This window comes from Antedon mediterranea, chromosome 5 (genome assembly GCF_964355755.1).
Source record: "Antedon mediterranea chromosome 5, ecAntMedi1.1, whole genome shotgun sequence".
Lineage (NCBI taxonomy): Eukaryota > Metazoa > Echinodermata > Crinoidea > Comatulida > Antedonidae > Antedon > Antedon mediterranea.
In genome coordinates this window covers 28,136,553-28,161,988 of record NC_092674.1, presented here as the reverse complement: position 1 = coordinate 28,161,988, position 25,436 = coordinate 28,136,553, and the positions used below count along the sequence as shown (strand labels likewise).

The 25,436-nt window shown below is 33.2% G+C and overlaps 2 protein-coding genes and 1 pseudogene across 2 annotated transcripts in view; all 3 read right to left on the bottom strand.

The window, feature by feature from the left end:
• Window positions 1-9,885, bottom strand: part of LOC140050233 (serine/threonine-protein kinase PLK4-like) — a 33,432-nt gene extending 23,547 nt beyond the window's left edge. Inside the window, exons 1-6 of the mRNA XM_072095340.1 lie at window positions 9,761-9,885; window positions 8,426-8,521; window positions 8,235-8,330; window positions 7,624-7,738; window positions 7,039-7,151; window positions 6,455-6,543 (exon numbers count right to left, since the gene is read on the bottom strand). Coding sequence (XP_071951441.1) covers window positions 6,455-6,543; window positions 7,039-7,151; window positions 7,624-7,738; window positions 8,235-8,330; window positions 8,426-8,521; window positions 9,761-9,790 — 539 coding nt within the window. The 5' untranslated portion in view covers window positions 9,791-9,885. The remainder of the gene's footprint in view (window positions 1-6,454; window positions 6,544-7,038; window positions 7,152-7,623; window positions 7,739-8,234; window positions 8,331-8,425; window positions 8,522-9,760) is intronic.
• Window positions 9,886-10,204: 319 nt separating this feature from the next.
• On the bottom strand, window positions 10,205-25,103 carry LOC140050232 (nucleoporin p54-like). The gene is made up of 14 exons (XM_072095339.1): window positions 24,998-25,103; window positions 19,819-20,085; window positions 19,444-19,578; window positions 19,036-19,086; window positions 18,542-18,732; window positions 18,212-18,399; window positions 17,766-17,962; window positions 17,487-17,541; window positions 17,073-17,166; window positions 16,837-16,944; window positions 16,275-16,394; window positions 15,923-16,030; window positions 15,497-15,640; window positions 10,205-10,876 (listed from the first exon to the last, which is right to left on the bottom strand). The coding sequence occupies exons 1-13, from the start codon at window positions 25,101-25,103 to the stop codon at window positions 15,524-15,526; spliced, it is 1,737 nt and encodes a 578-aa protein (XP_071951440.1). The 3' UTR covers window positions 10,205-10,876; window positions 15,497-15,523.
• On the bottom strand, window positions 11,998-12,115 carry LOC140050617 (5S ribosomal RNA; annotated as a pseudogene).
• Window positions 25,104-25,436: the final 333 nt, after the last annotated feature.

The following is a 25,436-nucleotide window of genomic DNA, read 5'->3' as shown; positions in this document are numbered from 1 at the left end:
GTAGCTTGGTGGTAAACATAAATCCGGGGTTCAATCCTAACTTAGTGTCAGGGTTGTGACTTTCTATTCAACTCCCTAAGTCTCAAATAAGATGATTTATGCTTGATATAGTGAGTTATTGGTGAGTTCTTGCTAATCAATAATTAAAGATGCATTGTCCCCATTAAAAAAATAATTTTTAACTTTTTTTTTATGAATATGCAGTTTTAATGGTAATATTAATTATTATTCACTTTTACCAAAAATTTGAAAAAAAAACAACAAAACATTTACCTTAAAAAACATTTGCTGACAGCCAATTGGTTTTTGGTTAAGTCTAACCGTTTATTTTGTCTTTTTATAATTTTTTTCGACAAAAGTGATTAAATTTATTAAAGCCGCAAAATGGACTATTCAAAGTCTGATTTGATTAATCTATTAATTTATAATTTTCGGTGACAAAACATCTTTAATAATAATAAAAAGACTTTTTTCAAACATTCTTCATTAATTGCCTATTAGATCTTTGATTTTTTGGTAACTCACTAACATTTTTTCATGTATTGAAACTATCATTGCAACTTGTAGCATGGAGTAAATTAAATTTAAGTGCTTCTATTAGTAGCGCTCTTTCAACAAACATTACTTCGCAATTGACGACAATTTGTAGATACAATCAAATTAAATTCATGTTTCTTAAAATCTGTACTCCTAAATACTTTCACATGTCAAGACCAGTGTTTGTCAAGCTTCATTTCAGTTATTTGAATGTTTTAAATCATGGATTTGATGTAAAATGTTAGTAAATTAGGCTATCAAGACATATGCGCAAAGTAATCCCTCGATACGTTGTTGGTTAATACATACTTTTCATTCAATAGGTCATGCAAATGACATTCAGTGTTAAATCACAAACTACGTAAGCAACAAATGCTTGGCCTCATTCTACTTCAACTATTCATTAAAGAAATTTAAACCCGTTTTCGTTTTTAAATAAAGTCAGAAATAATGCTCACTCTAAAATCACACTCTTAAAGCTCTGTTTACACTATGTGATGTGGCCATATATGGACATGATGATGTCATATCACTACCATATTTGGGTAAATCACTACCATATTTGGGTATATCACTGCCATATTTGGGTATATCACTAGTTTGATAGTGTAGAGCTTTAAGGACAACTAAGAAGAGTTTATTGTTTATTTCTAATGTGATGAAATTGTTAACAGGCCACTTTTTTTTAAAAGAAATTTAAATATTATATATTTAGAAAAAAATAGATAATATTTAAGAAAGCTACAAATAATTAAAAAAAGAATAAGAGAGGATGTGTAAAGTCCTTGGAGATTTCCTATTGGCCAAACATTAAGAACTAAAGCTTCCTATTGGTTGAAAAGTAAAAACATCCTTCACATTGAATGCAGGAAACCAATCATGTGACCTGATTAATTAAATTAAAAATCAAATGTTGGTTACAATTAATTAAACAGAAAATAATCAGAAAGCTTGATAAAAAATAGCCAACATCTGTCAGCACATGTAGGGCCTACTTTATATGTTTGAAAACCATTGCAGGTATGACATTTTAAGCTCTGCGTACACTATGAAACTATACGTAATAAAAAAATGTGATGCGCCCATATATGGACATGACAATGTCACATCACTACCATATTTGGGCATATCACTATCATGTTTGGGCATACAGTATCATCACCATATTTGGGCACATCAAAATTTTTGACTTTTTTGTCAAACTAGTTTGATAGTGTAGACAGTGCTTTTAAGTTCAGTCTAATGCTTATGATACAAATATATTGGGAGTCTGCAATTGGAGCATTAAAAAAAAAAATTAGATTACCGGTATTTGTTTTTGCAAAAAAAAATATTTTAATTTCTACAGCATTCATAGTACACTTTAGTGAAGTTTAGGACGGGACTTATTCAACAGAGAGCATATCCTACAGCTGTGCTTAGCAAAGATGGTTTGATGCTGTGCTTAATTGACATTGCTGTTGGTATATGCTTGTATACGGTACTGAAAAATTCAGAAAAAAAAGTTGTTTAAAAAAGTAGGTTAAGATAAGCTATTTGATGAGGAAACATTTCTTATATTAAAGTAATGAAAGATTTGAAGAAGGGCACTCATACAGCCTTCCTGTCTTCTCTAGGTCACGGCTGAATGAACATTATTTCGTCTCTCAATAATAATCATCTTTTTTAACATTTATTTTGATTAAAAAATCATTTCCTACATAATTGTAGGAAGGTCAAAAAAGAATCATCGTTTAAACAGTGCATGAACTAATAATTAATAATTTAATTGGAGTAAATTGTGAAATTATTTTTAATAGAGAATAGTTATTATATAATAAAAGCTAATAAAACATCATTCATTTTCGTACACATTAGTTCCTAAGAACAGTACCACAACTATTGAGGGGACACCTTCGTGGCCCAACAAAGTCTCCCCTTACCCCTTAGTGGGTGTCCCCTAAATAGGGGTTGGAGTCTCCTAAAATATAATAAAGGCTTCGGTACATAACCCCTGACCCAATTGTAGAGGGATGTATTGATGTGGTACATATGTGTACTCCAGAAAAACTAGGTCAGAGGTTATATGCAGTGATATATAAACTTTGCATTTGCCAACTTCCTTTTTAAAAAACAATTAATACTTACAGACTTGAAAGACATAATAATTGTTAGAAATCAAAAATATCATTTAAAACCAAAATTAAATTCAAACCAAATGAAATTCAAAATAACCAGCCATTTGATGTGAAATATGAGGAAATGGTAAAGATGAGATAAACCTACAAGTGAATCGTGCCGTGTGTTTATATCACAAACTTCAAGCACCAATATCAAGTTGGTTTAGTAATGGTCCAGCAGGCGCTGTCAATGTCATACTCATTCATTCAGTTTGTTTTTAAAGCTTTTCTTAAATGTTTATGTAAGATTAACTGTACAATTCTATTATTTGTAAGCAACCATAACTTATTTACAGACCTGTACTTTAATCCCTATACAGTATTAAGTACTGTATATACATAAAAACCTACTAAAAATGAATAGATATAGATTCCAAGGATAAAGCTCTTATGCAAGTTGGAAAATAAAGTATAACATTAAAACTTAGTTCCCACTTGGGACGCAATGTAGCAACGCATAAAATAACAAAATAAAAACTGCAAATCTAACCCAATAATAGATTTGTATGACATTTGCTTAACTTTATAAAACGGTTTAAAGAAAAAACATTTACCGTATTGCAAAATAGATCGGATTGAGAACAGCACATGGAAAACCTGTTTACTGTTGAAAAATCACATACAGAAGGAAAATCTAGGTCAGTGAATACGAACAGTGAACAGAGTTCACCTGACGACGACTACTTCCATGAAATAACAAAATTCACGTCTACTTACTAATTAAATAATAACTACAACTCATTACTCTCACAAAAATTGTCTTTGTGTTTTTAACATGAGATGAAATACACTTATTTAAGCTCTGTCTACACTATCAAACTAAAAAAACAAAAAAAGTGTGATGTGCCCAAATATGGTAGTGATATGTTCAAATATGGTGTGATATGACATCATCATGTCCATGTATAGGCACATCACATTTTTTTGTCACATAAAATTTGATAGTGCTTTACAAGTGTATTTATATTTGCCGCTGCATATCACAGTGTAAATAAGTCTGCCTCTCTGGCTTTGGCTGTTAAGTGATATAGTTTTTCGAGGCTCCTATCTTTTATCACTTTGTTGTTGTGCCGTGATAACGTGTAAAGAGCAGGCTACGAAAGCCTGTCTCCCCACCTGTAGTGGATTGACATATTTCAACATGAAAAAAAAAACAGGCTGAGAATATATTCTGTAAATTCTTGTTTTTGATCAAACTACTTTATAATGAGAATGTAATGAAATTAGTTAGAGATTGAAATAGGTGTGCTGGGATTAGAAAAGCTATGTAATAATTAATATAGTATATTAAAAGGAATTTAAAAATAAGAGGCTGCAGTATTGAGACAAAGAGGATGACAACAGTGTAAAGCTCTGTCTACACTATCAAACTTTATGTGAAAAAAAATGTGATGTATCCATATGAACATGATGATGTCATATCACTACCATATTTGGGAATATCACTACCATTTTTAGGCACATAAGACTGTTTTTATTGAACTAGTTTGATAGTGTAGACAGAGTTTAAAGTTAGTTAAGGAGACTCAATCATCATGGTCTCATACATAATGAATTTTACATCTTTGCAGGGATAGAAATTAGTCAAAATGGTATGCAATTCCCTGTTTAGTTCAAAGCAAGTAAGTGTTTTCCCGCCATTTAATTCCCTCAGGAAAAGTTCACTCCATGTATCTGACATACAGACAGAAGCTGATTATGTGGGTACTTGACATTTCTCTCTTGGGAACTTATTTCATTGCTTCCTTATTTACTGCTGACCATACTTAATAATTTAAGCGTACTCAACTTTCATTTGTGTGTATCTATTCAAGATTAACAGAATAAACCCATTTAAAGGTAAAAAAAGAGACTTTAAATTTAAAACATTCACAAACATTTCCTAACAAAGAGAAGTATGAAAAGCTATATATAAAAGATAATAAAAAACTTTTTTTTATTTCCAAACACATTATAAGGTAAAAAAAAGACTTTAAATTTAAGACATTTACAAAAATGTCCTAATAGGAAAAGTATAAAAAGCGTTATGACATAATAAACAGGTTTTTTTTTCCAAATTCACCAATATGAAGATACAGTTTGTGTATCTATTCAAGACTAACAGAATAAACCCATTTAAAGGTAAAAAAGAAACTTTAAATTTAAAGACATTCCAAAATTTCCTAATAAGGAAAAGTATGAAAACCTATATAAAATATACAGTAATAAACAACTTTTTTCCCCAAATTCACTAATAATATGAAGGTACAGTTTTTGCAGCCCCCGTATGTGAGTGAATTTGCAATAAATTAATTATGCTATATAACAAGCTTCATCAACTTTTAACACAAGTGAACATGTCCATAGCCTGGGAGAACATACTGGAGCTATAAGGAAACAAAACTCATGATCAATTATAGCTAGTTGTTTTTGACATTTTTGGTAGTTAGTAACTAAAAAAAAAAACACGATAAATGTAGTGAATCTGATTGCTTTTATATCTTTGTCTAAAATAAGGGTAATTTAATTTAAAAGGGGAACGCAATGCGTGAAATCTGACATTGTTAATTGACCGACTTCCATTCTGTTGAATGTTATTGTACTTTTTAGTATGACCTATTTAAAAAAAAAAAAGAAAAAAAAAAAAAAAGAAAAGCCACATCATTGTTATAAGTATTTAAAACAAGGTTATGACCTTTGGGTAACCCATAGGACCAATCAGCATGGTCTCATTCTTGTGGGTGTGGCTCTTCAGTAACAAGAAGAGCCCCTCCCTTTTTTCATATTTAGAGTATACAATCAGGCTATTATGACATGTCTGAATGACCAGGCAGTTAACCTTTGTCTACACTATCAAACTTTATGTGACAAAAAATGCGATGTGCCCATTATATGGACATGATGATGTCATATCACTACCATATTTAGGCATATCAATACCATATTTGGGTACATCACACTTTTTTGTCAAACTAGATTGATAGTAGACAAAGCTTTATACAGTTTTAAAATTGCAATACATTTATTTTAAAACACATATAATCTGATAGAACATGGCAATAGTCAAAGAGTATGGGAAAGGAGCCATCTTGTATCATCATAAACAAAATGAATTTAGTTCCAATTTTGGTAAAAGAGGTTATGATTGATAAACAACAGATAAAGCTTTCAACCTGATTCCTGTCTACGGAAATCTGTTAGTGTTCTATTTAAACTAGTCATAATGATGGTATGTGAAGCACATTTATATTGAATGACATGCCTTTTATTTATAACATACATTAATGTATAACGTTCATGACTACACTAATGTGACAACAAAATGTGATGTGCCATTTATGGACATGATGATGTCATATAACAACCATATATTTGGGCATATCACTACCATTTCGGGCACATCACACACTTGTAGTAGTATAGACAGAGCTTTAGAACATCCAATCATGAAAAGATAATGATGTAAGGAAACAAAAATAATTTTCAATATTTTTTTCCATAATAATCCTTCGAATCAATTAAAAAATGTTCCCCCTGTGTAACACCTCTCTCCCCCTTCTGTTCACTTCAATGTTAAGCCCTGTCTACACTATCAAACTAGTTAATGGTAATTATGTATTGATATTCCCAAATGTGGTAGTGATATGATATTATCGTGTCCATATGGGAACATCACATTTTTTGGTCATATAAAGTTTGATAGTGTAGACAAGGCTTAAGTTTATACTAGAGCCAATGTGGTAAAGTAAGATTCTTTCAGAATCAATATGTGTACTTACGGTGATATGTAGTTTGGGGTTCCACACATGGTGTAGTGTTTATCACTAGGTAGATTCAGCTTTGTTGCTAGGCCAAAATCAGCTATTTTCTAGAAATAAAAAAGATCAGATGTGATGTCAATGAAGGGTGAATATTCAACTAAATATGAAATTAGACATTACTTTTTCAGTATTTCAGTGCTTTACTATTTAAAAGGTTCATTATCAATAAGTAAAGCTAAATAAATTCTTATTATTCAGTTCGTAAGGAACAGCTGACTTTATACTAATTTTAAGCCCTGTCTACACTACCAAACTAGTTTGACAAGTGTGATGTGCCCAAATATGGTAGTGATATGCCTAAATATGGTAGTGATATGACAACATCATGCCCATATATGGGCACGTCACATTTTTTGTCACATAAAATTGATAGTGTAAACAGAGCTTAAGGTTTAAGGCTGTAAGGGTTTTGTAGACTGTGGGAACGTACACACTATATAACTTCATTCTTTATTTTAGACATTTCATACATAGCGTATACAAAACATATGGTATAATCAGAGATTCTACCTACACAGAATGTGTACATTGATTGAACTTACACAATTGAGATCTTTAGTGAGTAATATATTAGCAAGTGTGAGATCTCGATGGAGAATGCCATGAGAATGCAGGTAAAGTAGCCCAATTACAATCTGGTTCATAAGGTGACAAGCTGAAGAACAAACAAATATGGTTAATAAATAAATAAATTTGAATATGAAATATTTTATGGATCTGGATTGCAGATTTCAAAGATAGCCATTTATTAATTTAAAACTACTGTTTTTTCTTTTAAAACATTCTTTCTCAAACAATTACTCTGAAAATGTTTTCATATGGTAGGAAAGTTTACTGAATTTATATGTATGTATGTATACATCATGTGATAAAACATTTATTTTTAGTCTTTTTTACTAATTGTTTAAGTATTTCCTGTCATCGTTTGGTGCTTTGTCTTTTGTTTGTTTATTTATATTCATTTGTTCTTGAGAATAAATGCATCTTTTTCATCATTACACTATATTTTAAAGATAAGAAATATATTTAGAGAGGGCAGTCCATAGATTTTTGTTGTTGTCAAGTTTGATCTGAAACGTAACATGTGTTGGCTGAGTTACATTTATAGACACAAAAGGAAAACCAACCTTCATCCTCTGTGAATACTCTGTTATGTGTTTTCATAAATCTATTCAACTCTCCATTGTGGCACATTTCCAACACAAGATACACATAATTGTCATCTTCAAAGTAACTGTAAAGCTAAAAAAAAATTTATATTAATGTTAACAATCATTATTTTAATAAGAGATGGAAATGCGCTTTTGGTTTTTAGTAAATTTAAATGTAAACTGTTGAGTAACATTAGTTAATTATATAATTGTGTATTTTGGCCTCCTTCTGCACACTTTTTTTTAACTGGTGAAATTTGTTTTTAAAATGTAAATGTTATGTGTACATATGCAGAGAAACAATAAAACATAACAAGTCTGAATGAATAAAGTACATTATATAGTAACAGTAGACATTCACTTTAAAACAGTGTAATTATTGTTTTTGTATATTTAATAAGCAAGGCTCTTGAAGCTAAGTTTTTCTTGAAAATATTCAAATTCAAAAAATGTATTGTACAATAATTCATATAAAAACATAAAGATTTGAAATGTGTTTGATACAGTACACAAACAGCAACAGATCAATTGATGATACCAAAAACAACACAATAATTATAATAATTATTGTAAATGAATGATCTTACCTCCAGGATTGACGGATGTTTCAGTTGACAGTGAATCTCAACTTCATTGCGAACTCGACGCACCATTCCCGATGACTGCATCATCTTTTTGTCAATCTAGTTATGGGATGAATCATCTAAACATTAGCAAATCAAGAGAAAGTTTTTTTTGTAAATTAATCTAAAATTTATTAATATTATTTTCTTCTTACCATCTTGATAGCAACTTCGAGTCCAGTTGTCAAGGATCTGGCTCGATACACACATGCAAAGCCACCTTTGCCAATAAGATTGAGGACTTGGTAGTCCTAGAAATAAATATAAAATGTATTTTGTTAATATTATAGTGTGGTGTTATGCGCGATTTGAACGATTTGCGCAATTTGAAATTGCGCAAAAAAATCCTTGCGCAATTTCAAATTGCGCAAAGAATTCTTGCGCAATTTTAAATTGCGCAAGGATTTTTTTGCGCAATTTCAAATTGCGCAATCAACTTGCGCAATTTCAAATTGCGCAAGAAAATCTTTGCGCAATTTTAAATTGCGCTGCACAATTTGTAAATTGCGCAAGATAGTTCTTGCGCAATATGACACCTTTGCGCAATTTGAAAACGAACTGTAAATTTTCCCATACATGGCTAGGCTAGGCCTAGGCAGAGGAGTTTAAAATTTAGTATTTTATTATATAAATAAGACCATTTCAATGAAGATAATGTTTAATACTCACTTTTTAAGTTTTTAATATTAGTTTAAGCTAGGCCATGTAACCTAGTCAGTATCAGTAGTCCAGACCCTAGCTAGGCTAGAGTAGTATAGCCGGCCGCCCGCGCCGCGCCCGCCTGGTGGAACACCACCGCTTCGTTTTCCTTCGTCGGTTCTTCAACGGTATGCTAACTTATAACAATATTTGCACTACTAAAATAAGGAAATGCGATATTTATCTTTAATTTTGAATCATTCTTAGAAATTACTATAAAAATATGGGTGTGCATGATTTCACAATCTGTCGAAAAACCTTGCGCAATTTGCAGATTACTTGCGCAATTTAATACGTTGCTTGCGCAATTTGAAACACATGTTTCAATTCAAATTGCGCAAGGATTTTTTTTGCGCAATTTCAAATTGCGCAAATCGTTCAAATCGCGCATAACACGGTATACTGCATGCCAATATAGGGCCTACTAGTAGACTGAGGCCTAGCTAGTAAGTAGTAATAATATATACTACTTACTACTCTAGGCCTATAGGTAGGCCTATATGTTAACTAAAAATAATCACAATTAAATTAAAGTTTTGAGTAAAATCTGGGATGTGATAGTGATGTGTGTCCTTAAAAATCTTAAATTATAAAGGTGCTGTATAGTTTATAAAACAATACGTCTTAGCTAGGCTAGGCCTAATCTCAAAACCACCCATCATTGCACTCACTGCATGCACGACAGAGGCGGCCAAGTCATGATTAGTCAAGTCTAACTAGCGCCTATATTTACGTTTCATTTTCGGTTTAAATCCAGCCTTTGATATGTATAAAAACAATCAATAAATTACCTCGATGCCTTCTCCTACCGGTGACGACATTTTGGTTTCCTACTATCTCAGTAGTACTTTTAATTTACTTGACGGTAAAACATCCATGTTTACAAACATTTCTTGAAAAAATACCAATTGTCTCTTGATATTTGAAAGGTCGCGGCGGCGTTTTTTTTCAAAGAAATCAATATGTTGAGGGCGCTGTTTATAAAATTATGAGTTTTCTTTTAAAAGCGCGTAAATAGTTTTTTAATTAATACAAAGTTCTTTGTTAATGCATACAATAGTAACACTGATATCTGCCGAGTGTAGCATGCATTTTTTTGGAATTATTTTATATTATACTTAATGTAGGCTATCTATGTTTTATCTTTATTCTTTTATATTAAATGTTGCCATTGCATGCATTAAGTTTAAAAGTACACATGTTAATGAAACTATATTACACATTTATAATGTTGCTATTAACTTTAATATTGAGCTTGTACAAAATAGAAAATTGTGTATCATACTAATAGCATTCTAGAGGGTTATCCATGAAAAGTGTTTTATTTAATTATTTTACATTAAGCCGCTGAAACCCATTTTCTTCCCATCCTCTCCCCACAATATCAATGAATGAGATAAAAATGAGATAATCTTGGCCAAATTTCTAAACAACAAAGGATAGACCATGGAGGTATAAATCTATTTTTATACCTCCATGGATAGACTTTGAAGTGCAATGATCTAAAAATAAATCAAATTTTACTTAAATATATTGTGAGTTGTCAGCATGGCGAGTCTTTGTACACATTTTTATATCTAAAGCTGTCTACACTATTAAACTTTATGTGACAAAAAAATGTGATTTGACTATATTGACATGATGATGTCATAACACTACTACCATATTTGGGCACTTTTAATTTTTTTGTCACATAAAGTTGGATAGTGTAAAGCATATTACATTACAAAATTGGAGTGTATTTATGAATACAGTAGTATACTAAAATATAGTCTCTTTAAATTCATGTCGTTGATTGCAGAACGGCGAGATTCCCATAGAACACTGTAAACTGCCAGGACTGCAAGATGACAGACAATTCCAACAATCATGATACTGGTCCAGATATCACTGACTTCATTAAACATCTGACAACAAATAAAGTAATGAGTTTATGTTTAGAAATTTCAATTTCATGCATAAGTCTGCAAATAATAGGATACTTGTAAGTCACTTGTAAGTAATTTATACAACAGCTAAACCACAGTATACATACAGTACATACAGTATTCATTTGGCCCTCAGGTCAGAAAGTTGTCCTAGGGTTTTAACTGCATCAAACATAAATAAATGTAAATAGACATTATTTTGCAATTTCCCAAAAACCATTGCTTGTTTTAATATCAATATTGATTTTCCGGAGTTTCTCAATTTCTGGGATATTATAGAAAGTATAGTACAGTCAACTCTCCCAATACCCGACACCTATGGGCTAGCCAAATATATCTGGTTTTCCAGTCTGGTATTCGGAATGTGTTTTTAATGGTAAAAACAAATTTAGAACCTTTTGAACTTTGAGAAAAGTTTGGTTTTGGGAGAGTTTTTGGTTTTCAGAGAATCCAGTATTGAAAGAGTTGACTGTATATATTACACACTGAGAGCAAGAAGATCAAATTAGACAATATAGACAAAACTGTGTTATCTAGGGTACTTTAAACCCTGTGATAACCACAAGAGTACAATTGATTGATTAATTTAACACGATCAATACCTTTGAGTTATAATCTGTATTGACAATATTCATAACTACAAATCAAACACCATGGTACGTTATGCATGCATGGATTCACTCCCATATGCTGTGTGTATTGTTCTATATTATTGTTATTTGCCTAAACAAACTAAATGTGTGTAGACAAAGTTTGTGTTGTTACCAGAGTCCAGTAGTGTTATGCAAGGCAAGAAACATGGACTTCTTTTTGGTGAGTAGTGTTCATAGTAATGTTTATATTTTTAGAGTTTTTATAATGTATTATTTATTTTATTTATTTTATTCAATCGAAACCAACAGCGATAATTACCGCCACTAACAGGTTTTGAGACAAACAAAGCCAGGACTGTTTAAAGCACCTTGATTGGTCCTGACATTGATCAAAGGCTTCTCTCGTCCAGTGCCGACCTTGACCAGAGGTCTGAGGCAGATACTAGATGCAGGGGCTGCCATAAGAGTCAGCAGTGCTGATTTCAAATGCCTAACGGGACCCAGCTCCGTATACAGCACCCGCTATTCCCAGATGGTCTCCCATCCAAGCTCTAACCAGGCCCAACGTTGCTTAACTTCGGTGATCTGACGAGAACCGGTGTTTCAACGTGGTAAAGCCGTATATCATTACATATGCTGTATGTTTGGTTTAGCCCAAAACGTTTTTTTTTAAAGTTAGTTCTCATCAAATATCAAATTTTTTGTCTCATCTAAAATTATTATTTGTACTGTAAAGAGCAATAACCCTCATTGGAAATATAGTAAACAACTCTAGAATATGTAGATTTTACACCTAATTATTCCCACTATATACTGGAACCTGTTGACTTTATATCCATATTGGAAAATCTGTATGAGTTTAATGTATTGTTAATGTTATTTACTAAAATGGTGTGTGATTTTAATTTAACAATCATAATTAATACAGTACTGTATTGTAACTTTTTCATGTTTGTTTATCAACTTTGTTCTACCTTGTAGATATTCTGGAAGGGATCAAGTCTAAATTACTAAACAAGATCAATGATAAAATAATGGCTTCTGAAAGGAGTAAAGACTTCAACTTGTTTTCCTGCCCAAAATGTAGGGTAACATACAATCGCAACGGTCACATGCCGCGAGAACTCAGCTGCAAACACATATTCTGCGAATCGTGTATAAATAACATTCTGGATAAAGAGAGTACAGAACCAGAAGAACTGAATGTCACCTGTTGTCCAATATGCCAAGAGTTCCTGCCACAGTCGATAAAAGCGGATGATCTGGTTCCAGCAGACTACATTTTCCAAATCAAAGAGGCACTTGATTTAGACATACAACATGTTGTATCATCTTGTCAGGCTTGCAAGCTTGGGCAGGATGCAGTCTCATGGTGTGGTCACTGCCGTCAGGACATCTGCCAATACTGTGCAGAGGTTCATTCAACTATGAGCAGCTTTAAAGAGCATGTGGTGACCCCATTGACAGTTCCTGATATCGATACACTGAAAATGATTGAATATTGTTCCTCTCACACTCAATGTACTCTATCCTATTACTGCACAAATTGTAAAGAAATTATTTGTTCCAGTTGCAAGGAACTAAACCACTTTGATGCAGAACATGAGGTCGACGAACTTCAAGATATCCAGAAGGTTCGTGATGAAGAGTTCAGTCAATTGATCGCTGAGGCAGAGAGAAAACAAACTCTATCTATTGAATACATCAGCAAAGCAAAAATGTCTGAAGCCACTTTGCAAACAAATGTTGCTCTTGCTTCAAAACATGTTTACGAGATCCGAAAAAAGCTGGATGAGGTGATCGATTCCTGGATGAAATGTCAGCTAGACAAAATTGAACAAATGCAAGCAGATGTCTTAAACGACATAGTGGCAGAAAAAGAACAAATACTTCTAAGGTTTAACTTTCTTGGTCAGGATCTGGATTATCTGAAACCTCTGATGGACTCGAGTAAGAGCATGAGCATCAGATCTGCACAAGAGCACTGCAAACCAATTCTGGAGAAGATGGTTAACCAGAAAATACCAGACCAGCCAAAAGATGCTTATTTAGTCTACAAATTAAGTCCGGAAAAGATTGCATGTCTTCCTATGATTCTAGAGGGGTATGGTTTGGTTTACACTAAAGTTAACATATCAAACACCTCTTTTGATATTCCTGCAATCTTGACAAAGCAGAATGCAGAAATAACGATTCTTCCTTCTGACGATAGTGGATCGTCATCAATGGGTGGATTACAGATAAATGCATCCGTTACCAACCCAAATGGTGAGTTGGTGGAGCCGGCTGTTGTATTGGACAATACAGATGGAACTTACACCGTCAAGTTCAAACCTAACGTCAGCGGTATACACAAACTTCAAGTGTCATTTCCAAACCAAGAAGATAGCACATTAGAACAACCATTCCCAGTTCACGATGTCAGCTACCATCAAACCACAGAATTCAATGAGTTCTTTGATCTGACGATTGTTCCTGTGAAAAAGACCAAAGCCGAAGACATCGCAAAATTAAACGATGTTATCACAGAACTGGTAGACCCGACTGGAACGAAGATGCAAAGCACAGAGAAGAAATACGCAAATGGTGTCTACGTTCATCGCTACAAACCAATTTTATTGGGTGATCACAAAATTCATCTGTGTCTTAAAGGCAGACTGATTGGCGAACTTAACATCAACGTGTACCAGTCATGGAAATGGGAGAATGGCGAAGCTACAGATATAATGGCAATGAATAAAGATCAATTCTTTGTCTGTGGGAGAGGAAAATTTAACAAAGATAAGATGTTGATGATCGGTTCTGATGGTCGATACCTTACAAGTGATCATCTACCAGAGCATTGCCTGTTAATAACACAAAGTCATAATGACTTGATATATGGTCTTTTTAAAGATGGCAACAACTACAAGGTACATTGCTTTGACCAGAATTGGCAGCAACTGACAACCACCAACATCAACGGTCTGTCGCAACCGATGGCTATGGTCGTAACAGAAGATAAATACATCTTAATCTGTGACAGAAAACAATGCTGTATTTTCATGTGCACCGAAGAGAGCAACATCATCTCCAGAATCGGCAGCAAAGGAAAAGAACCAGATTACTTCAATGAGCCGTGTGACATGTGCATCACCAGTAATAAAGAGCTCCTTGTGTGCGACAGTGGTAACAAACGTCTACAGCTTCTGGATATGCTTGGTAAATGTCAAGAAGTATTTAATCAAGCCGTCTTCAACGATTGCCTGGCGGTGTCTTTCACCTCTGAAGATGATCTGGTTGTTGTCACAACCAAACAATTACATCATATGCAAAAAATATCAAACACTGTTCTTCAAACGACAGTGGAATTAAAGTGCCTGGGAAATCATACAGGGTTTGGTAAACAAATAAAGCACAAAGTGGCATGTCTTGGGAATAAGTATGCTGTGGTCATATGTAGCGTGCAAGGCTTGAGATCTACCAGCTCAATGTTGATGAAGTATTCAATATAAGCAGAAGAACATCCACAATCTTAGGTTCTGTCTACACTTTCAAACTAGTTTGACAAAAAAAGTATGATGTTCCCAAATATGGTAGTGAAAATTATGCTTAAATATGGTAGTGATATTATACCCAAATATGGTAGTGATATGACAGCATGTCCATATATGGGCACATCACATTGTTTTGTCACATAAAGTTTGATAGCGTATACAAGGCTTTAAAAGACAACCTGATTAAAAGGTAGCTGTGAGCAGCATTGTTATTTCCTTCATGCTCTGAGATACATTCATTGTACAGTATGTAAATTCAATATTGCTGCTGCTTATTCTATTTATTATATTTATATATATATATACATTTTAAAATTAAGGCCTTACAAATGTATAATTGTTTTCTTTCAATAGTTTGTTTTAATATAGAGTCAAATATTTCTCTCTTTTTAACTTATGCGTTCCATTTAAGCAGATATGTGAATGAGTCTTTAAATTGAGATAACGAACAGTAAAATAAGAAACTTTACCTCAAATGTTTGATAAAGACGTTATTGTCACCTGACAAGCTGCTGAGACGCTGTTAGCCCTTGCTCTATTAACTGTACATCTTCTAGATCACTTTTGATAGTTGCAATTAGATGACTCAAGCCTTCTTGCTGTTTCTTCAGATGCTACCAAAATATAACAATATTCAATTTAGGAAGGATAGTAGGGTGGGGTATATTTGTACCCAAAATAATGCATATAAGGTAGGTAGTAGTAGAGTGTATGTATGCATCCTTTTGATTTGTGTAAAACATAGCTTGGGATTATAGTTGCATCTTGGGTTATAATAATGTATAGGCGCATCATAGGTATAAGAGAAACTTATATTTTTTTCTATGTGGGTCTACCCACTACAATTTAGTCCTTGGGTTAACCCCTCTTCTTCTATATTGTGTGTTAATTCTTACCTGTTTAATTTCCAACTGAAGATCTTGATCAATGCCATAACGTTCTTCACGTCCAGTGCTTAACTGATTCTGCATGCGAATCTGAGACATCATCTCATTTAAACGGCCCTATTTAATAATATAATGAGATTCGATCAATGTTAATATGAGTAGAATATTCCATTCTTTTTCAAGGGGTGTATTATTTTTTCCTTAGGGCATTTATCTGTTTATCTAGATAAGTGACAACAAATTATTTTCATTTATTCTATATAGTTTTTTTTTTTCAAATAAGATACTGTATATATCAAAGGGAATTATTTATTAAAATTTGTATAAATCATTACTCTATTTCAAAGTAGGGAAGTCTTACTTTCATCTGATTGGGTGCGTTCAGTTCAGATTGTAACCCCTCCAGTTGTGTTCTTAGTTGTTCTTCATCGTGTTGAATCGCTAAACCTGCTTTTCTCTGTACTTCCATTCTTGCTATTAGCTATTTAAAAAATAGTTACACAGAACAATTTACTGTACTTAACAAATGAAACAAGGATTTTGTGCTAGCTAGCAAACTAGAAAATCCTATCACATCATCTGAATAAAGTTAAAGTTTATTTAGTTTATAGAAAATTATTCAATATACTAAAACATTCAATCGTCAACAGCTCTGTATTTTTTCTTTTCTCAACATATTATTTAAAGTCTAAGATTAAGCTCTGTCTACAATACACATCAAACTCAAACAAAAAAATGTGATGTACCCATATATGGACACGATGTCATATCACTACCATATTTGGGCATATCACTACCATATTTGGGCATATCACTACCATATTTTTGGAAACATTACACTTTTTTTGTCATAGTAGTTTGATAGTGTAGACAGAGCTTAATATTATGGCCAAGTTATTTCATGTGTGTAAATGCAACCTTACCTTTAATACCCTGTGTGACATCTCAATGTGCTTGCGTTTATGCTCTGCTATCTTAGCTTGCAATGTAGACTGTTGGTTTTGAAGTGTGCTTATGTCTTTTGCAACAAGCTGTAACAAATAAAAGTTATAGTGACCTAGGCCTTGTATGTGTGAGCCACTATTGCAAAATGTAATACTGTTCAACCTTGTTTGGGAACACCTAACAAGAAATCATCTTGACAGGCCTAGCAACTTACGTCAAGACGTCCTTGGTGATTCTTGGTTTCCTGATTCTGTTTCTCTAAACGTAGACGAAGAACGTCAAATCCAACCATAGGTACTGGGATCAACCTGAAATCATCAACCAGAAGAAGTAATTTACAAAATCAATACTGATATTCATAAGTAATATTGGTCCAACATGAAAACTATGTTGTGAATAGAGAAATAGATTCTAAACACTTTAGATTACACACAATGGCATTAACTATCAGACGTTGTAAAGTTATGTCTACACTATCAAACAAAAAAAGTGTGATGTGCCCAAATATGGTAGTGATATATCCAAATATGGTAGTGATATGACATCATCATGTCCATATATGGGCACATCACATTTTTTTTTGTCACATAAAGTTTGATGAAAGCCTTTAAGCCTATTTAATACCTACTTTTCTGGATCAGGGTTATCCATCTTGGCCTGGCTCCACAATCTAGGATCATAACCTAATAAGGAAAAAGTTACTATTATGTAAAAGTGAACATAAGACTGACAAAATATCAATTAGTGTGGACAAAAGTCTTTAATACAACTGATTTGTAAATCTCTGTCTACACAACAAAAAATGTGATGTGCCCATATATGGTTGTGATATGACATCATGTTCAAATATGGGCAAATCACATTTTATTTTCACATAAAGTTTGATAGTGTAGACAGAGAAACTAACCCATTGGAGGTGTGGTGAGATACTGATTCAACTCTTCTTCAGAGAGTCTAGTCAATGGCACCATATTGGTAACTCCCAATGTGCCCAGCTGGTTCTTTTGCGATGCTTGGCTCATGAACGTGAATAACTCGGAAGCTTTGATACGTTGAGATTTACCCGCTGGTGTACGTTGTTGCACGTAGATTGTAACTTCGGTTCTGCAGAGAAAAAGACACAGAAACTTGATCAAGAAAATTCATAGGATTAGCTTAAGCTCCGTCTACACTATTAAACTTTATGCGACAAAAAATGTAATGTGCCCATATATCGACATGATGATGTCATATCACCACCATATTTGGGCACATCACACATTTTGTCAAACTAGTTTGATAGTGTAGACAGAGATAGATAGATTATTTTTCATCTTAATTTTGAGCAAATTGACATACATGAAAAAAACTTACTTTTCGTCTGGAAGACCTTTGACATCTTCGACACAGACTGACAAATCTGGCTTGCTGCCAAGAATGCGGAAGAGACTGTCAACCAGTTGTTGTTGATGTGCCTTAATGTAGCTCTCATTCTTGTAGAAATGAAGCCGCAAAAGACCATCTTGGTCGCGAGCCTGTGGCTTCATGCTGTAGCCCACAGTCTGAAAAAAAAAGAGGTTCTCTATAGCAAGTCATATTAAAAAAATTTGAAGTTGAACATAAAAAATTGCATAAACAAATTATTATACAGATAATATTCCTGACACATTGAAAATAATGTGAGGGTTGGAAATCAATGCTTACCTTAAATCTGCAAAAGGGGTTTTCTGGTTTAAATGGCACAACACCATTTTGACTGTAGTAACCTTTTCCAGTCCCCCAAAACGCCTGTATCTGGTTCCACTTGGCTAAAATAACATCACGCTCATCCCCGAATATGGCGGGCATAGAGAGGGCGCTGGCAATTTGGAAAAGTTCATTTTGAACACCACCAACTGTAAAATATTGACAGAAATAATTGTGATTAAGAGATACATACTGTTACATACCAAGATAAATATATGTACTTTTCTAAAGAAGGTGATCTTTTTACCTTCTGCATCACAATGAAATTAATGGTTATAACTGAAGCTTGCCTTTAGACCTATAGTCTTTGGTTCAATCATAGATTTAGTACCAGAATATTTAATAACTAAAAGTACAACCATTATAACAAGATTAAAAGCATCAGATTTTTTTCACATTTTGTTGCGAGATGTGTGCAAAAATAAATTAAATTGCTAACTCAAAAGTTTTACCTTGTTGTTGCTGCTGCTGTTGCTGAGCTAGGCCGCCACCCAAGCCGAAACCTACAATAAAACAGAACACAATTCTGTAACATGGGAACACACTGTCATGATGTATTATTGCAGAATAATGTCTTGTGTGAATATGGTAATAACTGAATACTTAAGCTGTATCTACACTATCAATCTAAAAAAGTGTGATATGCCCAAATATGGTAGTGATATGCCCAAAAATGGTAGTGATATAACATCATCATGTCCATATATGGGCACATCACATTTTGTTGTCACATAAAGTTTGATAGTGTTGACAGAGTTTTAGACTGATTCCAATTATCATTCAAGGGATGTCCATTCTGACAGTAATGGCATTATGCTGGCTATATACAGGTACTTATTCCTTCATTGGAGGCAACTTACCTGAGCTAGTACCTCCTAAGTTAAAACCACCTGTCGTTGGTTTATTGAATGAAAATGATGAAGTGGACGTTGTTGGCACTGAGCCAAAGTTGAAAGAGGATGCAGCAGTTGTCTTGGCACCAAATGACCCAAAACCTATTAAAAAAAAGGCATATTAATATAGTATATCTGAAAATGCAGTCTGGATGTAAAATGCACTGCAGGAGTTCTGAAATATGTTTTTATAATCAATTCTTACCTTTAGTAACTCTTACCTTTAGTAAAGTTAAGAGGCAATGAGTTTTTTAACTCGTAGGGTGCCTTTTCTCTCATGTGTGTGTTTGTCAAGTTTGTTTTTAATAAGAGTTTACACTCAATATATTTATGTCTACCTACCACCTGTTCCAGTTCCTGTTGCACCAAAGTTAAAAGAACCAGTGTTTCCAGTGGCAGCTGGGTTAGTAGTACCAAAGCCAAAAGATCCTGTTGTTGCACCCGTGTTCAGACCACCAAATCCTCCAAAATTTGAGCCACTGGAAGCGGTTGTTGTCGTCGTCCCAAACTTAAAGCCCGACGCACCACCAGCTGTTGTATTGCTTGATGGTGTACCAGTTCCAAAGCTGAAGCCACCTGTTGTCTTTGCTGTATTTCCAAAGTTGAAGCCTAGAGGGAAAAAAATAAAAATTCTCACATGTCAGTTGTCACAACAGCCGTCTTGGATTAGGCCAAGTTGAGCCGCAGACAAGTTGAGCCGCCACCAGAAAAACGTTATTTTTTATGGAACGCCAAATGCTAACTTTCGCCGGTGCTGCTCGTTCTATTTATATTAGGGATCGATGTACATTCAAAAGTTTATATATCATGGTTTTTAGTATATATATTATTAAATATTATAATTAAAGAAATAATTATGAAAATCTGGCTTGTAGATTCCAAAATATAAAACATCACCGAAAGTGATCGTTTTTAGCCAAAAATGACGTAAACATGTTGCCCCTCAGTCGGCAGTTGTATGAACTAGGCTTACTCCATTTTTCGGTAAAATAATTACATAAAATCACGTTTTTTGGTAAAATATTTTGTGTATTAACATTGTAAAATTCAATAAAATATGATATTAAAAGATTAGTAAATAAAAAATAATATTTATTTAACCTCATTCGAAGAATGTTAATACTCTATTAATTAGTCCTGAGAGAGGACAACATGACTTTACGTGGTAGGCCTACACGTGGCGAGAAAAATTATGAGTGCACTGAATTTTTTCCTCGAAAGATTAAAAACAATTACATTATTAAATATTACTACTTTCCTTTGCTGTGTTGTTAATTATAATATGTAATTATATATTATTTATTTTCATGACACAATAAACCAAGACCATGAACTTATGTACTAGGACACCATCCTAATCACTACGCGAAATGTCGTAAAAGACGCATGCACTGGGCGTTTCATAGAAATCACCGGCGGCTCAACTTGTCGGCGGCCCAACCGGTCATATCCCCCATCTAGGCCGAATACCGTCGTGTTCGGCCGCCAACGAGTTCGGCCGCATGTATTTAGTATGGAACGCCAGGCTTGCTTGCATTGTTTATATTAAATGCATTGTTTAGATTGGCGAACTACGTGGCTTATTCCATTAAAAAAATAGGGGTGCATTGCTTTACCGATTTTTCTCTACATTTGTATTATTGTATATAATATTACGATTTCTTTTCAGATACAGTTAGATTCATCACAGATAGAGAAAAATGAAAATTATTTTATTATATACAATCTTAACACATTTATTATCAATTCCTGTATTTTTATTTAGACATGTTATAAGTTTGAGAATTTACGAACGAATTAACTTAACTACCATATTTTATAAATAAACATATAATATAACATTTATATTTATAATTGTTTTTTTCATATATAACCACTAGCATGCATTAAAATTGACTTTATTACTAGTAATAACATGTTATATTACAAAACTACTTAACTAATAAGTAATATAGTTTGCAAATAGTTTAAAATGTAACAATGAAACAATATCTTTTTTAATGTTTATTACTAACATACGATTTTTACTAATATCTTACTTCTTTACATACATTAAAATTGACTTTATTTCTAGCAATAACATGTTATATTACAAAAGTTCTTAACTAACGTATTTTGCAAATAGTTTAAAATTATATTTAATGTTTATTACTAACATAAGAGTTTTTACTAATTTTTTAACTAATTTAACTAACATACATACATTAGCACTATTCAACGCGAGCATCGCGAGTAATAAGTTTACTCGCGGCAAGCATTTGAGAACGTACACTACGTTGGCCCTCGCGGTACTCATCCCACAATGTTTCAACTCCATTCTTCTCCAACACTGTTGCTTTGCACGTCACATTCTTGTTTCTGAGAAAACATCTCCATGTTGTATTTGCCCGTCTTTTATCAATCTTCTCTGTATATTGGTACCCATGACTGTCTACAAGCGAGTCCTGAAACAACAGAAGGTTAAGTTGGTTTTTACAAGAAATGCGATAATAAAAAAAAAATTACAAAGAATAGATTATAAATATTTTAAGAACTTACATTCCCACGTTTTGTTGTTCCTGCTAATCGCCGATAAGTAACGATGTCATCATCAACAGCAGGCATCACTGGTATTGGTTGTGGTTCAGGGTAAAGATTCAGTACCTCTTCTTCTATGAACGATTGGTTCCAAAAAGTCGCCAAGGTCGGCTGCAAAAATCTCCAGTTGCGGCACCGGTTGGACGTTGTTTTCTGGAGCACATTCTCTACATGTCTAATCAATAAAACCCTCTTCGACGGCTAACCTGTACGCTGCTCCTCCTTTCACTCCTGAGTCACACCGACGATGTTGCCATCTCTGACACTCTTCGCAAAACGGTCCTTCTTGCTGTTCCGTTACGGGTTCGCGACATTCAATACAATTGTTCATGGTTCGTAGATAATCAGTAAAAGTGTAGTTAACAATTCAGATGGCAATTCCACCCGATTCTGCTACTGTCCACAGGTGCTATCTGTAAAACTATAGCAGAATCAGGTGGCAATTCAGAAATAAGTAATATTCTCTAAAATGTGGTTCTCTTATAAAGATGCGCGCACTCCGGTTATTGTTTTACCGATTACAAAAAAAAGAATCCTTAAATGTACCGAATTTTGTGTGTGTGTATTGTGTGACGGTAAACGCCTAACTTAAAAGCGTTATTAATAAATAATGGTCATTGTTTAGCCAAACTTCTTGCAAGTAACCGACTGCGCTTGTGTCATCATGCGCTTTTTGTAGGTGACTATACTTTTAAACTTTAACTTTAGAGGCCTAACTGTAATAAATCAAACCAAATTGAATAACGATGCAAGCGAAAACACACAAAATTATATATTTACAAAATTTCCTTTTTCATGTAACACTACGATGAAATCAAACAAACAACTGGTTTTTTTAAGTCTTTTTACTAATTTTTGTAATAACTAGTGAATCACGTTATGAAATTAGACATTATATACAGCAAAGTTTCGATGTTATACTTAGATCACTTACCCTACTTTTTTTATGTGAGATTATACAGTCATAAATATCTGACGTTTTATTATTAACTAAGTACAACAAAATGTTATTTATAAATCAAATTAAATGAGATTTAATGTGTATTTTGTGATATTGAACATAAAATCATGCTTTCTTTTTTCTTATATAAAGATTGAATTATAAATAATGACATAAGAAAATGAAATGTTTTCATTTTTGTACCGCCCGGAAAATGTACCCCAACGATTATATTTAAGACTGAAAGGAATGCAAGTTATATACAGTACTGTCATTAGATTAATTTAAGGATATGCACTTCTATAAGTTATAATGAAAAAGAGTGTGTGTACTTTACAAATAAATATTAACTTTAAATTATGTTTTTCTTCATGTATCGTTGTTGTTACTGTATATCAATGTCGGTGAAGTTTGCCACATATAATTTGTACATTTGAAAATCAGAATCAGTAATGTATACCACAACTTAATAACATTTATTTTTACAAATACTGTACAGAGTAAAATAAATATAAAACCAATAATGAACATATTATATTAACATAACGTAAGAAAAGAAATGTAAGTGAAAACGGACGCAACAACAATAATAAGCAAGGTTTATTTATTTAAATTGTTCTTGCAGTTAACAAACTGAATTACAACAATCGTGACAATTTATAAAAATAGTAAATATTGGATAAATAACATAATAAAATGTAACATTAATATTAACATCTCCATTAATCACATACAACAAGCAAGCTAGCTTCCCTCTAATTATTAAAAACATAAAATAATTCACCATTATTTTTATATTTAACTTTGCTGTTAATAACACTTCAACAAATTGAAGACACGAAACGTAACACATTTCATTGTTATGTTAATAAAAAACAACCATGCTACACCACCTTCATTGTCTAAGATGGAATTCAAGACACTCCCTCATCATTGTTTTAAAACAATAGCAGTAGTAGCCTTTTCAGAGTTTTCGCAATCCAATGTTGGTAGGTTTTACTGTGGAACTGTATAATCCTGAAATAATTCAAGCCTTACTAAATATTAATTTTTCCAAAAATCGCTATAAAAAAGGAATTTCGAAATACTGTAATGTTATTTCCTCCTATTTTCTTACGAAGGCATAGGCTTATTTAAGTATTGTTGATAGTATACAATAATTATTAGACATACAATAGGCCTATATAACCAGAGTTTTAAAATACTTAATGTATTATTAACTGATTTAATGGTCATTTCTGTTTTTATTAGAACACATTAGGCCTGCAAGAGTAAATGTACAAGACACAAGTACAAGTTTATTGCCCGTTTAAGATTATTATTATAATAATAAACGTATATCTAAATCATTTAAAATAGGTTCAAATATATCCACACCACAGCATTCTAAATAATACTTATATCACAGAAAGTAATATGATAATACGCCGTACATTTTATGTCGGTCAATTTCGATCGATCACGTTAGAATGCACCCACATTTTTAGAATGGAATAACCCAATGAAAAGACCAGCAGAACAAACGGAAGTTGATGCATAGTTGGCGCTCCATACATAGCGCCTTATATGGGCATTCAAAACATTGCGGCCGAAATCGTTTGCGGCCGAACACGATGTACACCTCTAGGCCTAGGCTAGGCCTATTTATTTTTTTTCAGCTGGAAAGTGCATTTATTGCAGCATTAGGCCTAGGCCCTAGGCCTAGTTAAAATGCCAGAATGCCTGTGTAGAATCCTCAGTACTAGTAGTCTTAGTGTTTTCTCTTAATAGGGGGCCTAGCCTATAGCCTAGTACGACTAAAATATCCTAGGCTAGGCCTATCCTAGGCCCCCTACTTGTTTATACCTTGGATCATGGAGGGAGTCAATGGGAGGCAGCACGGCGTAGCATCCGCGGGACAATAATCACGTTTTGGACTCGAGTCAGCCTGCCTAGCTAGGCCCTTATTAGTACCTACTACGTATTAGGATAATCGGCACCTAATACCATTTTAAACATTATTACCTGAAGCTGATCCTCCACCGAATAGATTTGAACCAGCACCGGTTGTTTTTGCTCCAAATAAATTACTTGTTGTTCCAGTTGAAGGTGTACCGAAGTTGAAAGCCATCTTGTTTTGAATTGTGACGATAGAAAATAGAGGGCGTAATTAAGTTTACTAAACCAGAGCCCTGTGGGAACCGAGGTTTCTATTACAGTGAAGTTTTTTTTAAAATCAATGTGCGATTTTATTTGCGCAATTTGAATGCATAGTCGATTGATTTTTAAATTTGGTCTGTTATTAAATAAATGTTTCAATTCATAAAAATTTCATTTCCTATTCATTACACCTGTGTTCCACAGTTTAGTAAACAAAAAATGTAAAAAAATTATTTAATATTCTCTATAATTATTGATCTTGTATTAAATAACAACAAATTAAACAACTCAACTACTATACGGA

Bases quoted from the DNA above. Each gene is read 5' to 3' on its own strand.
- LOC140050232 (XM_072095339.1), bottom strand. From the start codon at position 25,103: ATGGCTTTCAACTTCGGTACACCTTCAACTGGAACAACAAGTAATTTA. The intron at 18,733-19,035 runs GTAAAACTTTTG...AATATTTTACAG, and splicing joins ACAGCAGCAGCAACAACAAG to TTGGTGGTGTTCAAAATGAA. The intron at 16,031-16,274 runs GTAAGACTTCCC...ATTATTAAATAG, and splicing joins ACGCACCCAATCAGATGAAA to GGCCGTTTAAATGAGATGAT.